This window comes from Anolis carolinensis, unplaced genomic scaffold (assembly GCF_035594765.1).
Source record: "Anolis carolinensis isolate JA03-04 unplaced genomic scaffold, rAnoCar3.1.pri scaffold_8, whole genome shotgun sequence".
Classification (NCBI taxonomy): Eukaryota; Metazoa; Chordata; class Lepidosauria; order Squamata; family Dactyloidae; genus Anolis; species Anolis carolinensis.
This window is the reverse complement of record NW_026943819.1, coordinates 17,386,585-17,398,854: the sequence shown is the minus strand read 5'-3', so window position 1 is coordinate 17,398,854 and position 12,270 is coordinate 17,386,585. Positions and strand designations below refer to the sequence as shown.

The 12,270-nt window shown below is 40.6% G+C and overlaps 1 protein-coding gene across 1 annotated transcript; it reads left to right on the top strand.

Moving 5' to 3' along the window:
* The first annotated feature begins 298 nt into the window (after positions 1-298).
* Positions 299-11,568, top strand: LOC100564213 (nucleoplasmin). The gene is made up of 8 exons (XM_003225708.4): positions 299-398; positions 2,172-2,262; positions 2,473-2,558; positions 4,813-4,932; positions 5,715-5,808; positions 7,214-7,386; positions 10,044-10,113; positions 11,501-11,568. Exons 2-7 carry the CDS (start codon positions 2,193-2,195, stop codon positions 10,098-10,100), a joined length of 600 nt encoding a protein of 199 aa, XP_003225756.1. The 5' UTR covers positions 299-398; positions 2,172-2,192; the 3' UTR covers positions 10,101-10,113; positions 11,501-11,568.
* The last annotated feature ends 702 nt before the right edge of the window (positions 11,569-12,270 follow it).

Here is a 12,270-nt window from a genome sequence, read left to right as displayed (position 1 = left end):
GCCTTGCCTCTGTTTATTGTATTGTCTGTCTCTGTCAATAGTATATGGCATTGAATGTTGCAGATTAAGCCTCCTAGCTGCTGAACATGCTGACCGAAAGGTTGATAGTTCGAATCCGGGGAGCAGGGAGAGCTCCCGCTGTTAGCCGCAGCTTCTGCCAATGTAGCAGTTTGAAAATGTGCAAATGTGAGTAGATCAATAGGTGGGAGGTATACGTGTTGTTGGGGCCACATTCCAGACCATTTGCTTTCTTTGAGAATAAAAGGCTGTTTCTCTTTAAGACTACCAATTTGCCTCTGGTGCTAGATATGAATTGATTGATCCAAACAGGAGTTCCCCTTGTATAAAACCTAATTCAGCTTTCACTGGGATTTTGCTTCTGAAAAGAAAAGAGTGTGGTGAGTTTGTTAAACAGCTTGGTCGTCTTTAGAATCTAAGAAAAGAGGGAATTGTTGGGCTATGACATCCTTTGTATTAAGGACAGCAAGCTTCTTGTGCTGTGCTCTTCAGCTCCTAAACACTCCAAAACTGGCTTCTAAACAGTAGAAGTAACAGTCTTTGAAGTCAGGTTTAGAAGCAACAGGCTTGGCACAAAAGAAATCAAAAGGGAAAGAATTAAAAGTTTGAACATTGCTTAATTACTGGTTTTAGCAAATTACAGAGGTGGACATAAACTCAGTGTAATGAGGACAACATCTGCCTTTTTGAAATTTTTGGTAATAATATCTTGAGGTTCTTTATCAAAGGAGGACTTGCCTACCAGGTATTTAAAACCTTAAACTACCTTTTCTGTCAAATTTGTTGTTTAACATGATGTTTTGGTGCTGAATTTGTAAAATCATAATCTAATTTGATGTTTAATAGGCTTTTCCTTAATGCCTCCTTATTATCCAACATATTCGCTTATCCAACGTTCTGCCGGCCCATTTATGTTGGATAAGTGAGACTCTACTGTATTTAAAACCTTAACATTATCTCAAGTATATTTGAGGCATATTTTATTAAAAGAAATATTGTTGCTTTTTAAAGTTGCTTTTAAAATGTCCCAGTATCAATGAATTGTCGAAGGCTTTCATGGCTGGAATCACTGGATTACTGTGAGTTTTCCGGGCTGTATGGCCATGTTCCAGAAACATTCTCTCCTGACGTTTCACCCACATCTATGGCAGGCATCCTCAGAGGTTGTGCGGTCTGTTGGAAACTAAGCAAGTGGGGTTTATATATTTGTGGAATAACGTCCAGGGTGGGAGGAAGAATTCTTATCTGTTCAAGGCAAGTGTGAATGTTGCAATTAGCCAACTTGATTAGCATTGAATGGCCTTGAAGCTGCACCCTGGACATTCCAACAGATATATAAACCCCACTTGCCTAGTTTCCAACAGAGCTCACAACCTCTGAGGATGCCTGCCATAGATGTGGGCGAAACGTCAGGAGAGAATGCTTCTAGAACATGGCCATTCAGCCCGGAAAACTCACAACTACCCACTGTCCCAGTATTTCTATTGCACCCTGTCCTTCTTTCAGGATTCAAAAAGTATTCTATTATCTCAATGAGTGATAAGGAGAGGAGGGGCAGAATCTTGCCTTTCTCTGCAAACTCTTCCAACTTATATATCCTCCCCTTTTCCCATCTTGACTGTATTCCATTCTTGCTTGACCATATGTGCCCTTATTGTCATTTCTTGGAAGATATGATCTTGGCATAGTTATTTTTTGGAAGGCCAGTTTTCAAAACCCTCCAGCTTCTCCTGGCACAAATGATTGCAAACATTGTAGTTTCCAAAAATAGTTCCGAGTGAAATTGATGAAGAGATGTCCACAAGCAGTTCTCTTGTTAAGAGTATGGGCTGAGACAAATGCCAAGATCTAGAATTCCCAGATCTCAGAGTTTTAAGACTCAAACTCTCTTTTTGGAGGAGCGATTCTTCTTACGAATGCAAGAAATGAATGTGTCAAGTCCCCATCTGTGCCACTTTTTTATTTTTGCTTTTTAACGAAATGTTTAAAAATAAGGATTCATTTTAACACAAGCTCTGCTTAGCCTTTAGATCACCAGGTGGGGAAGCTGAAAGGAAGGCTGGTGTCTTTTCTTAAATGCTGGGAGCCTGAGTTGTAAGTTTTGACTTCATTGTTGTCAGAAATGTGCATGTTTCACTATGTTATTTATTTAGAGGAGAACCCTATTTCAAACAATGGCTCTGGAAAGCAGTTCTGTCACCTCTGAAAACTCGGGATCAAGCAGGCCCATCAATCTAATCTGGGGTAAGAAATCCAAATTCTGGAAATGTTCCCATTTGCACTGCAGTTCCAAAAACAGTGGCTGTACTGACTCAAAAATCATGTCAGTTGTTCAAAAGGAAAAGGAACTTTTCTAAGATAGGTTGACGACTTCTGGGTGAGAGGGAAAGATGATCAGATAACTTTATCCCATCTGCTTTATCTATATCTATATCTATATCTATATATTTATAGGATGCCAACTGAACAGCAAGAACCCTTCCTTCACATTCGATGCCCCAGAGGACCCGTCATATGACCAGGAACTAAATCTAAGAACGGTATTTAACTTGCTATTCTCTTCTGATAAGAGGATGGATTTCTGACCAGGTAGCTGACCAGGAGAAAATATCAGGCATCTGAGGGAAAACCATCTATATATATAAAAGAGAGATGCACCGGACAAAACAATAAAACTACAAGCCCCCCAACCTCGAAATTTGACAACACAACCCATCATCCACGGCTCTAGGTTGATACAACAAAAAGAAAAGAAAAATAAAGCCCTAATTAGAGGGAAAGGAATAATTGTTTTTATCCAATTGCTGCCCAGTTAGAGGGCTAATCTTGGCCCACTTGGTCTCCTAGCAACCCACTCAGCCCAGGGGACAGGCACAGTTAGGCCTCAGGCCTCTTCCACACTGCCTATAAGATACAGATTATCTAATTTTAACTAGATTATATGGTAGTGTAGACTCAAGGCCCTTCCACACAGCTATATTACTCATTTATAATCTTACTAGCTGTGCCCGGCCACGCGTTGCTGTGGCATTGTCTGGTGGTGTTTGTGAGAAATTGTTGAGATAGTGGTGGTATTGAATGTCTATTGTATGGTTGTCTTTATGTTTAGTATGCATTTAGTTGTTTGTGTACTGTGTAAGTGGTGAGGGTAGAGGGGGTCTATGTGCCTGTGTAGTATTGTATAGTATTTATACGTTGCCCATGTATTGTGAATGCTTGGATTGTGTCCTGCGGCATAGTAGAAAGGGTTGGGCTGGATGGCCCTTAGGGGTTTCTCCAAACTCTTGGATTCTATGCTTCTATTATCATCATCATCATCATCATCATCATCATCATCATCATCATCATCATGTAGAGGCTGGATGGCCATCTGACAGGAGTGCTTGGATTGTGTCCTCCTGCATGGTAGAAGGAATACCACCTCTACCTCAACAATTTCTCACCAACACCACCAGAAAACGCCACAGCAACGCGTGGCCGGGCACAGCTAGTATTTAATAATCTAGAGCTGACGTGGTCTATCCAATTCAATAATAATAAAAAAACTTTATATTCCGTCTCGGGGGCGGCTCACAAAACACTCAAGGCATCACACAAAACACAAAATACAACAAGTACAAAACAAAATATAGGCAATAAATGGTCAGCTCTGTGGAAAAGAACAGAAATTAAATAAATAAAGAGGAAGACCGGATTTTTGTTCTCGCAGCCCATGGGTTGGGAACCACTGATCTAGGACCTCTGAGCAGCTTGGTTTGGGCATGTGGAAAAGAGTCCCATAGACTCTTGTAGAAGGGACTCTGGATTATGGTCTGTTTAGTCCAGTTTCTAACACTACTGTTGTGCATTACTCGTCTTGCTTTTTACTGAAATGGATCCTGCTTGAATTGAGGTCACCAGGATACATTTTCTGGGTTAGTAAGATTGGAGAGGGGTGATTGTTGTTGTAGGGAAAGCACATGCGGTCTTCCCAAAGTTCTTGGACTGTGGCTTCCAGCATCCCTAACCACTGGCTATTTTTAGGTCAACTGCATCTTCAAGACCACAGTTGTTGAAAAAAATGAATGGAAAGACTTGTGACTATCAGATAGATCATGAGGCAAAGGGGGGAGGGGGTAAACTCCATTTCAGTTTAAAAGATTGACCAGTCCCATATCTCACATTTGGGGTCCTCACTCATTGGTATTTTTCAGAGCCAATTGCTAGATTCTATGCCATCATAGACTCATAGGGGCCTCTGGTGGCACAGTGTGTTAAAGCGCTGAGCTGCTGAACTTGTGGACCAAAACGTCCCAGGTTCAAATCCCGGGAGCGGAATGAGTGCCCGCTGTTAGCCCCAGCTCCTGCCAACCTAGCAGTTCGAAAACATGCAAATGTGAGTAGATCAATAGGTACCGCTCCGGCGGGAAGGTAACGGCGCTCCACGCAGTCATGCTGGCTACATGACCTGGAGATGTCTTTGGACAACACCGGCTCTTCGCCTTAGAAATGGAGATGAGCACCAACCCCCAGAGTCGGTCATGACTGGACTTAACATCAGGGGAAACATTTACCTTTACCTTTATGCCATCATAAAATACAAAGAGTTATTGGGTAGATGGCAAAACTGCCAGGAGTTCTGTCAATGGCTCCCAACTTAGCTTGATGTAAAAAAGTATTAAAACCATACTTTGTTTTGACATTGTAGCACTCTGTCATGAGTGCTTTCCTTGTGTATTCCTGCATGGTAGTGGTTTGGATTGGATGACCCTTGTACTCTCTTCCAACTCTATGATTTTATTATTCTCTCCAAAGATCTGCCTAGGAGAAAATGCCAAGGATGAATTCAACGTTGTGGAGATTGTACCTCCAAAGGATAGCAAGGACACAACTCCGGTGCACTTAGCAACCTTGAAACTTTCTGTGCTTCCAATGGTAAGTGCCTTGTAGTTGCATCACACTATCTGAATTTCCCAAAGTATTTGAGATGGGGCCACACTCTCATTTGGCAAGGGAAGAGTATGTTTTCTGAGTCACTAGAATTTATATAGCAAATCTGATTTCATTGGCTGCATCTTCACATCACAGTAAGTCAGACCTACTGAGCTACTTATTATTAATGAGCAAACCGGCTGGGGCACACTACTGGACTACTACTGCTTTGGTCCTTTTACTAAGCAAACCAGGGAAGCTCAGCCATGTTTCTTTTATGGTTTTCATGTCAATCATATTTCTCAGCTTGTTTTCTTCCTTAGAGGTCATTCAGGGTTTGTTCTTGGCTTACTCTGGCATGTTCATAGAGGAAGAAACCAGAGAAAAATACATTTATTTATTTTTATTTTATTTATTTACAGTATTTATATTCCACCCTTCTCACACCGAAGGGGACTCAGGGCGGATTACAATGAACACATATATGGCAAACATTCAATGCCAACAGACAAACAACATAAAGTATAGACAGACACAGAGGCATTTAACATTTTTTTCCAGCTTCACGATTCCGGCCACAGGGGGAGCTGTTGCTTCACCGTCCACTAGTGGCTGTACTTCCTCATTCCTTTCAGGCAATCACAAAGAGGTTACTGTCATGACTTTGGCAGAAGAAGCAAAATATGCTAAGCCATAATTTCTAGCAGTTCTGACTTATCAGGATGCTCAACTGTGAAATGTACAATGAAGCATAATTTCAGAATATGAATTTACATACTTTCCAGGTTGCCTTGACTGGGCTTGAATTGAATCCTCCTGTGACATTCAGGCTCAAATCAGGATCTGGACCAGTCTATCTCGCTGGACAACATCTAGCTGGTAAAATCCCGGAAGCAGAATTCTGACTAGACAAGCCAAAGCTGATTTTAGGAACTGCTAAGCATGACATTTGACTAATTTCCTGTATCAGGCCAAGTGTCATGTAACCTGGTGGGCATGGGTACAATTTATGGAAACACATATGTCTAGATGCCTCATTTCTTCATGGTCATTTTGAGGTGAGTGCATATATGCAAGGGCGATCATGTAGCTCAGACAGGATGCAGATGCAACTATAAAATCCTGCAAAAGGTTAGTTCACACATGATGGAGATACATGTCCAGGCAGAACAAAGCATTTCTGCTTTCTAATGCCACCTGATGTTAATTGTTTCTAAGTGAAATTCAGCATAAAATGGATTGAAAAATTTGATTCTTGGTTTCATTAATTACCATTGAATCGATTACATTTTTGATCATTGGATCTATTACAGGTTGAACATTACTGATCCAGAATTATGAAATCCTAAATACTCAGAATACCAAAATTGTCCATATGGATGATTGAGAGAATGGCATCTTTATTTTCTGATGGTTCAATGTAAACAACTTTGTTTCAGGCACAACATTATTAAAAATATGATGTTTAAGATTTAATTTCAAGCTATGTATACAAAGGTATGTATGAAACATACATACATTTAGTCTAGGATCCCATCTCTAAGATATGTATATGCAAGTGCAGATATCCCCCCCCCCCCAAAAAAAAATACCCCAAACCCCAATATCCCAAGCAATTCTGGTCTCAAGCCTTTTGGATAAGAAATTTATTTATTTATTTACAGTATTTATATTCCGCCCTTCTCACCCCGAAGGGGACTCAGGGCGGATCACATTATGTACATATAGGGCAAACATTCAATGCCCATAAACACATCGAACCGAGACAGAGACGACAGACAGACAGACAGACGCAGAGGCAATTTAACCTTCTCCTGAGTGGATGTTCGATTCTGGCCACAGCGGGGAGCAGTTGCTTCATCATCCACTGTGATGGCACTTCCTCACTTCCTCATTCCAACGTTGTAAATTAGTTAAACTTGCCTCCCCACTTTTATGAGTGGTACCTTATTTCCTACTTGATAGATGCAACTATCTTTCGGGTTGCTAGGTCAGCAATGAGCAGGGGCTATATTTTTAATTTTTAATTGACGGGTGCTCACCCCGCCACGGGCTGGCCTCGAACTCATGACCTCATGGTCAGAGTGATTTATTGCAGCAGCTGTTTACCAGCCTGCGCCACAGCCCGGCCCCAACTTATACTCAACTTATACTCAGTTTATACCTGTAACAATGGTTCAGCCATCTACCCTCTACTTTACTCATTTCGGGCAGATCAGCTCAGATGATTATGTGAGAAAGTGGGTTTTTGAAGGAAGTTTCATGAGGCCACTCTGTCTTACAGCCGACCTGCCATGGAATGAGGAAGAGGAGGATGAATCATTATCAAAGGAAGATGAAGACTTGGAGGAATCTTCCAAGGAAGACTCGCCTGTCAAATTTACAAAGAAGGCACCTGCTAAACGTACTTCTGCAGCCACGAAAGAGAAAGAGCTGCCTGTTCAGGAGAAGCCACAGGTGAGGCTACACTCATCGGTAGAAAGATGAGAAGCTGGAATGAATATATTTCACTTAATAACTTGCTTTTCTTTCACATGATGTTTTATGAGACTTGCGTATTCTTCGCTTGTGGTGTCCAAGACCTGCTTAGTTTTAGCAAAGCCTTAAGCACCTTTAGACTAGTGACAGGCAACAGTGGCTTTCCAAATGTTGAACTGCAAGCATTAGCATTCTTAGTTAACACATAGCAGAAGTAATTGGAGTTACACGCCAATTGCTGGAAGGATGCTTTTGCTAACATTTGCTTTAAAATAGTACTTCCCAAACATTGGTTTTCTGGTGTATTGGACTTCAATTTCTGGAAACCCCAGTCAGTTTGGATGACAGTCAGGAATTCCGGAGGCTGAAGTCCAAAATATCTGGAGAACCAAGTTTTAGAAACCATTGCTTTAAACCATAGAATCATAGAGTTGGATAATACCGTGTTTCCTCGAAAATAAGACAGTGTCTTATATTAATTTTTGCTCCCAAAGATGCTCTAGGTCTTATTTTCAGGGGATGTCTTATTTTGCCATGAATAATTTATTTATTTATTTATTTACAGTATTCATATTCCTTCCTTCTCACCCTGAAGGGGACTCAGGGTGGATCACATTATACACACATAGGGCAAACATTCAATGTCCATAAATACATCAAACCGAGACAGACAGACGCAGAGGCAATTTAACCTTCTCCCGAGGGGATGTTCGATACTGGCCACAGGGGGAGCAGCTGCTTCATCATCCACTCTGACGGCACTTTCTCATTCCAACGTCGTAAATTAGTTAAACTTGCCTCCCCACTTTTTATAAGTGGTACCTTATTTCCTACTTCATAGATGCAACTATCTTTCGGGTTGCTAGGTCAGCAACGAGCAGGGGCTACTTTTTATTTTTAATTGACGGGTGCTCACCCCGCCACAGGCTGGCCTTGAACTCATGACCTCATGGTCAGAGTGATTTATTGCAGCAGGCTGCTCACCAGCCTGCGCCACAGCCCGGCCCCAGATTTCACATTTATTGTTGAACAAAAAAATTAACATTTATTACATAGTGTACAGTAGTTGTCATCACAAACCAGCATAACCAGACAAACGGAATCCTATCAAGAATTTCTTGTTTTACCATTATTTCCATGTATAACAATCTATGGTATGTGCATTTACCAATTTGGAATGCTCTAGTGTTCTCTTGGCGGGCATGCTTCCAAACAAAAACTTTGCTAGGTCTTACTTTTGGGGGAGGCCTTATATTTAGCAATTCAGCAAAACCTTGACTAGGTCTTATTTTCTGGGGATGTCTTATTTTAGGGGAAACAGGGTACCTTGTGGGCCATCCAGTCCAACCCCTGCCAGGAAGCAGGAAAATCACATTCAAAGCAACCCCGACAGATGGCCATCCAGCCCCTCCTTAAAAGCCTCCAAAGAAGGAGCCTCCACCACACTCCGGGGCAGAGAGTTCCACCGCTGAACAGCTCTCCCAGTTAGGAAGTTCTTTCTAATGTTCAGGTGGAATCTACTTTCCATTGGGGGGATCAACTTTGGCAAGGCCCATGGCACCTTTGCCCACCCTTGACTTGGATGCTGGTGGATAGATGAAGCAAAAGAAAGGGCTAGACAAGCGGACAGTGTTATTCCTGCTGTTTTTTCCACAGTGTGTCTGGCGATCTGACATGGCACCATCGTTCCAGGGCGATATCTGTTAGGGCCTCAAAAACATCATGGAATAGACAATGTAACAATGCATTGCATTGCATTGTGATAAATGTTTTGTTTTTGTTTTGGCAAGCATTTTGGGTTGACAATAGAGAACTCTGAAGAGCTTTGGGCCATTACATAAAAACTTGGTGGTACTGATTGGATGAGAATCTTGCTTCAGTTTGGTTCTGAACAGATAAAATTCAGATCTGGAAGGAAAGGTTCATTTATCCCAGTGTGATGCTTTTCAATCTAGATCTTTACCTTTGGATCAGACTTACTCGGATTGATGTTCTGCTGGAGCAAAATCTTGTTGAAGGAAGTACCCATTAAAATGGCATCTCTGCAATTGTTATGAGCTTCTGGTTCCTCTAAAAGTGGGACAACTAGAATAGATGGTCATCCACTCCATCACATGAATCATGTGGCATTCCAGGTGTTGTTGGATTGCAAACCCAAACTTCATAGTCAATGGTGAGGGATGCTGAACATTGACATACGGAAGGATTCTCACTTCTGTACCAAAACTTAGCCTATCTTTGAGAGTCAAGGGCACATCTACATTTCCGACTAAAGCAGATAAGAAGCACAAAAGTAGTAGGATTTTTGGGGGAAAGTCATGGAGTTTTTCCAAAGCTACAATACTCTGGATTCTTTGGTAGGTAGGAGCATAGACAACATCAATAGGCTTGTACTATTGGTATGCCTGAGTCATTCTATTCTAATTTATTCTTTGTGTAATCTGCCTTTATTTGTCTTTCCTCTCAACGTTGAAATTAAAGACTGTTTACAAGACAGAAAGATAAACAAATACAAACGCATGTAGATGCAAAAAGTTAAACTGCATATAAAATAAAAATAATTTAAAACACTGACATAAAAGCAAAGAATTAAAATGGAACACAAAATAGTAAATACCTTATTTTTTTTCTTACAGGAGAAAAAGGCAACCAGAGGGAGAAAACCTGCTGCAAAAGGAGAACTGAGGGTATGAGTCCTGGTTGAAGGTGAGATGGACGTTGCTTTCTTAATGCTGTTTACATGGGGAAAATAAACTTGGGACATCTTGAACAAACCCAGTACTCACTTTTAACGAAAATACGTTCAAATAGACTAGTGGATTATTTGGTTCTCCAAATATTGATGGGCAACAATACTCACCAACTGGTCAGTAGTGAGGACTGCTAGAAACAGTCCTCACCATTTTACTTTTATCCATTCAAAAGTTTTTCCCTTCCCTTTTTCATATGGTTTCATGAGGCTTTTTGCTTTACTCTTCTTTCCTTGCAAACAATTATTCCTGATCAGATCATTTTCTTGCTCTTTCTATTTAGACATTGCGATTCTTTGTCTACAGATTTTGAATGTTGTTCCAATGCCCTCTAAACAGGATGGGAAAACGCCCACCAATGAATAAAATAAGAAGTAACTACAGTAGAGTCTCACTTATCCAAGCTTCGCTTTTCCAAGTTTCTGGATTATCCAAGCCATTTTTGTAGTCAATGTTTTCAATATATCGTGATATTTTGGTGCTAAATTTGTAAATACAGTAATTACAACATAACATTACTGCGTATTGAACTGCTTTTTCTGTCAAATGTGTTGTAAAACATGATGTTTTGGTGCTTAATTTGTAAAATCATAACCTAATTTGATGTTTAATGGGCTTTTCCTTAATCCCTCCTTATTATCTAAGATATTCGCTTATCCAAGCTTCTGCTGGCCTGTTTAGCTTGGATAAGTGAGACTCTACTGTATTTAAAAGACAGCAATCACACTTCTGGGCTCTATAATGAATTACATAATGAATTATTTTCAAAGGAACCTCTGATTTGTAGAGTTTCCCATACCTTCATTGAAGATAATGATCTCAAGATCATTAATTAAAATTTGTGAGGATATGATTTTATTGTGTTTCTGAAGAAGACCTTAAGCATATACACAGTCCAAAATGTGTCAGGCTTTTGAAATCAAGTAATAATTGTGTTTCAAAGGTTTTCATGGCCGGAATCACTGGGTTGTTATGGGTTTCCTGGGCTGTATGGCCATGTTCTAGAAGCATTCTCTCCTAATGCCTACCACATCTATGGTAGGCATCCTCAAAGGTTGGGAAGTCTGTTGAAAACTAGACAAGTAGGGTTTATATATCTGTGGAATGTGGGTGAAACATCAGGAGAGAATCCTTCTGGAACATGACCATACAGCCTAGAAAACCCACAGCAACCAAGCAATAATTGGTTGAGCATGTTGAGATATATCTCTCATTTCTTCTGTGGGTTTCATTGAATGGACTCCAGTTTCTATTCATCTTGATCTTTGTATGTAATTCCTTTCTCAGTCCTTCAAAATCAGGCCCTGAAAAGTCCTAATTCTTATTTTTTTTCCCTCTTACAGAAACTGAAAGAGAAGTCTTGGAGCTACTTAGCATTAGTAGAAATGAATAAAATGCATGTGTTAATTAATCTGTGTGTGTCCAATACATTCTGAATTTGGCTACAGCAACTAATGAAGTCAAGAAGTCACAAACTGGCTCTTCACAGCACTAGATAGGTAAAAATACATCAAGGGAATGATACCTGGAGTCCTTTTGCACTAAAGTAGCATAGCTTTTTGATTCAGCTTTAAGTGCCAGGGAATCCTAAGGAAGGACATTTATATTCTCATCCAAAGAGCTCTAGTGCCTCACCAAATTGCAAATTCCAAGATTCCCTGGGCAAATATTACAAGAATTCAGCAATAAACAGGGGAAAGCAGGAGCGTGGGAAATACAAAAGATGAACTTGAACTCTTAACACAGCAAAGCCAACATGTATAATAGACATCACTAAAACTTGGTGGGATCAGTCTTACAAATGGAACGTAGAAAGGTATGGCCTAGTATTTCTGAGAACCAGACCAAACATGAAAGAAGGAGGGTTAGCATCAAATGTCTAGGTTGTTTACATCTGTGAAGAGAACCATGACTTAAATCCTGGAAGCCACACTGTGAGCATCTGGGGAAAATTTGACCCTCAGGCTTTGGATTATGCCTTCCTGGTACAGAAGAGAAAAGAAAGGCACAGTAATGGGAGATATCAACTATCCTGATATTTGCTGGAAGACAAACTCTGTGAGCATATCAGATGCAACAAATTCCTCACTTGCCTTGCTGAATGAGGACTTGA

Bases quoted from the DNA above. Each gene is read 5' to 3' on its own strand.
- LOC100564213 (XM_003225708.4), top strand. From the start codon at position 2,193: ATGGCTCTGGAAAGCAGTTCTGTCACCTCTGAAAACTCGGGATCAAGC. The intron at 2,263-2,472 runs GTAAGAAATCCA...ATATATTTATAG, and splicing joins GCCCATCAATCTAATCTGGG to GATGCCAACTGAACAGCAAG. The intron at 5,809-7,213 runs GTAAAATCCCGG...TCTGTCTTACAG, and splicing joins CGCTGGACAACATCTAGCTG to CCGACCTGCCATGGAATGAG.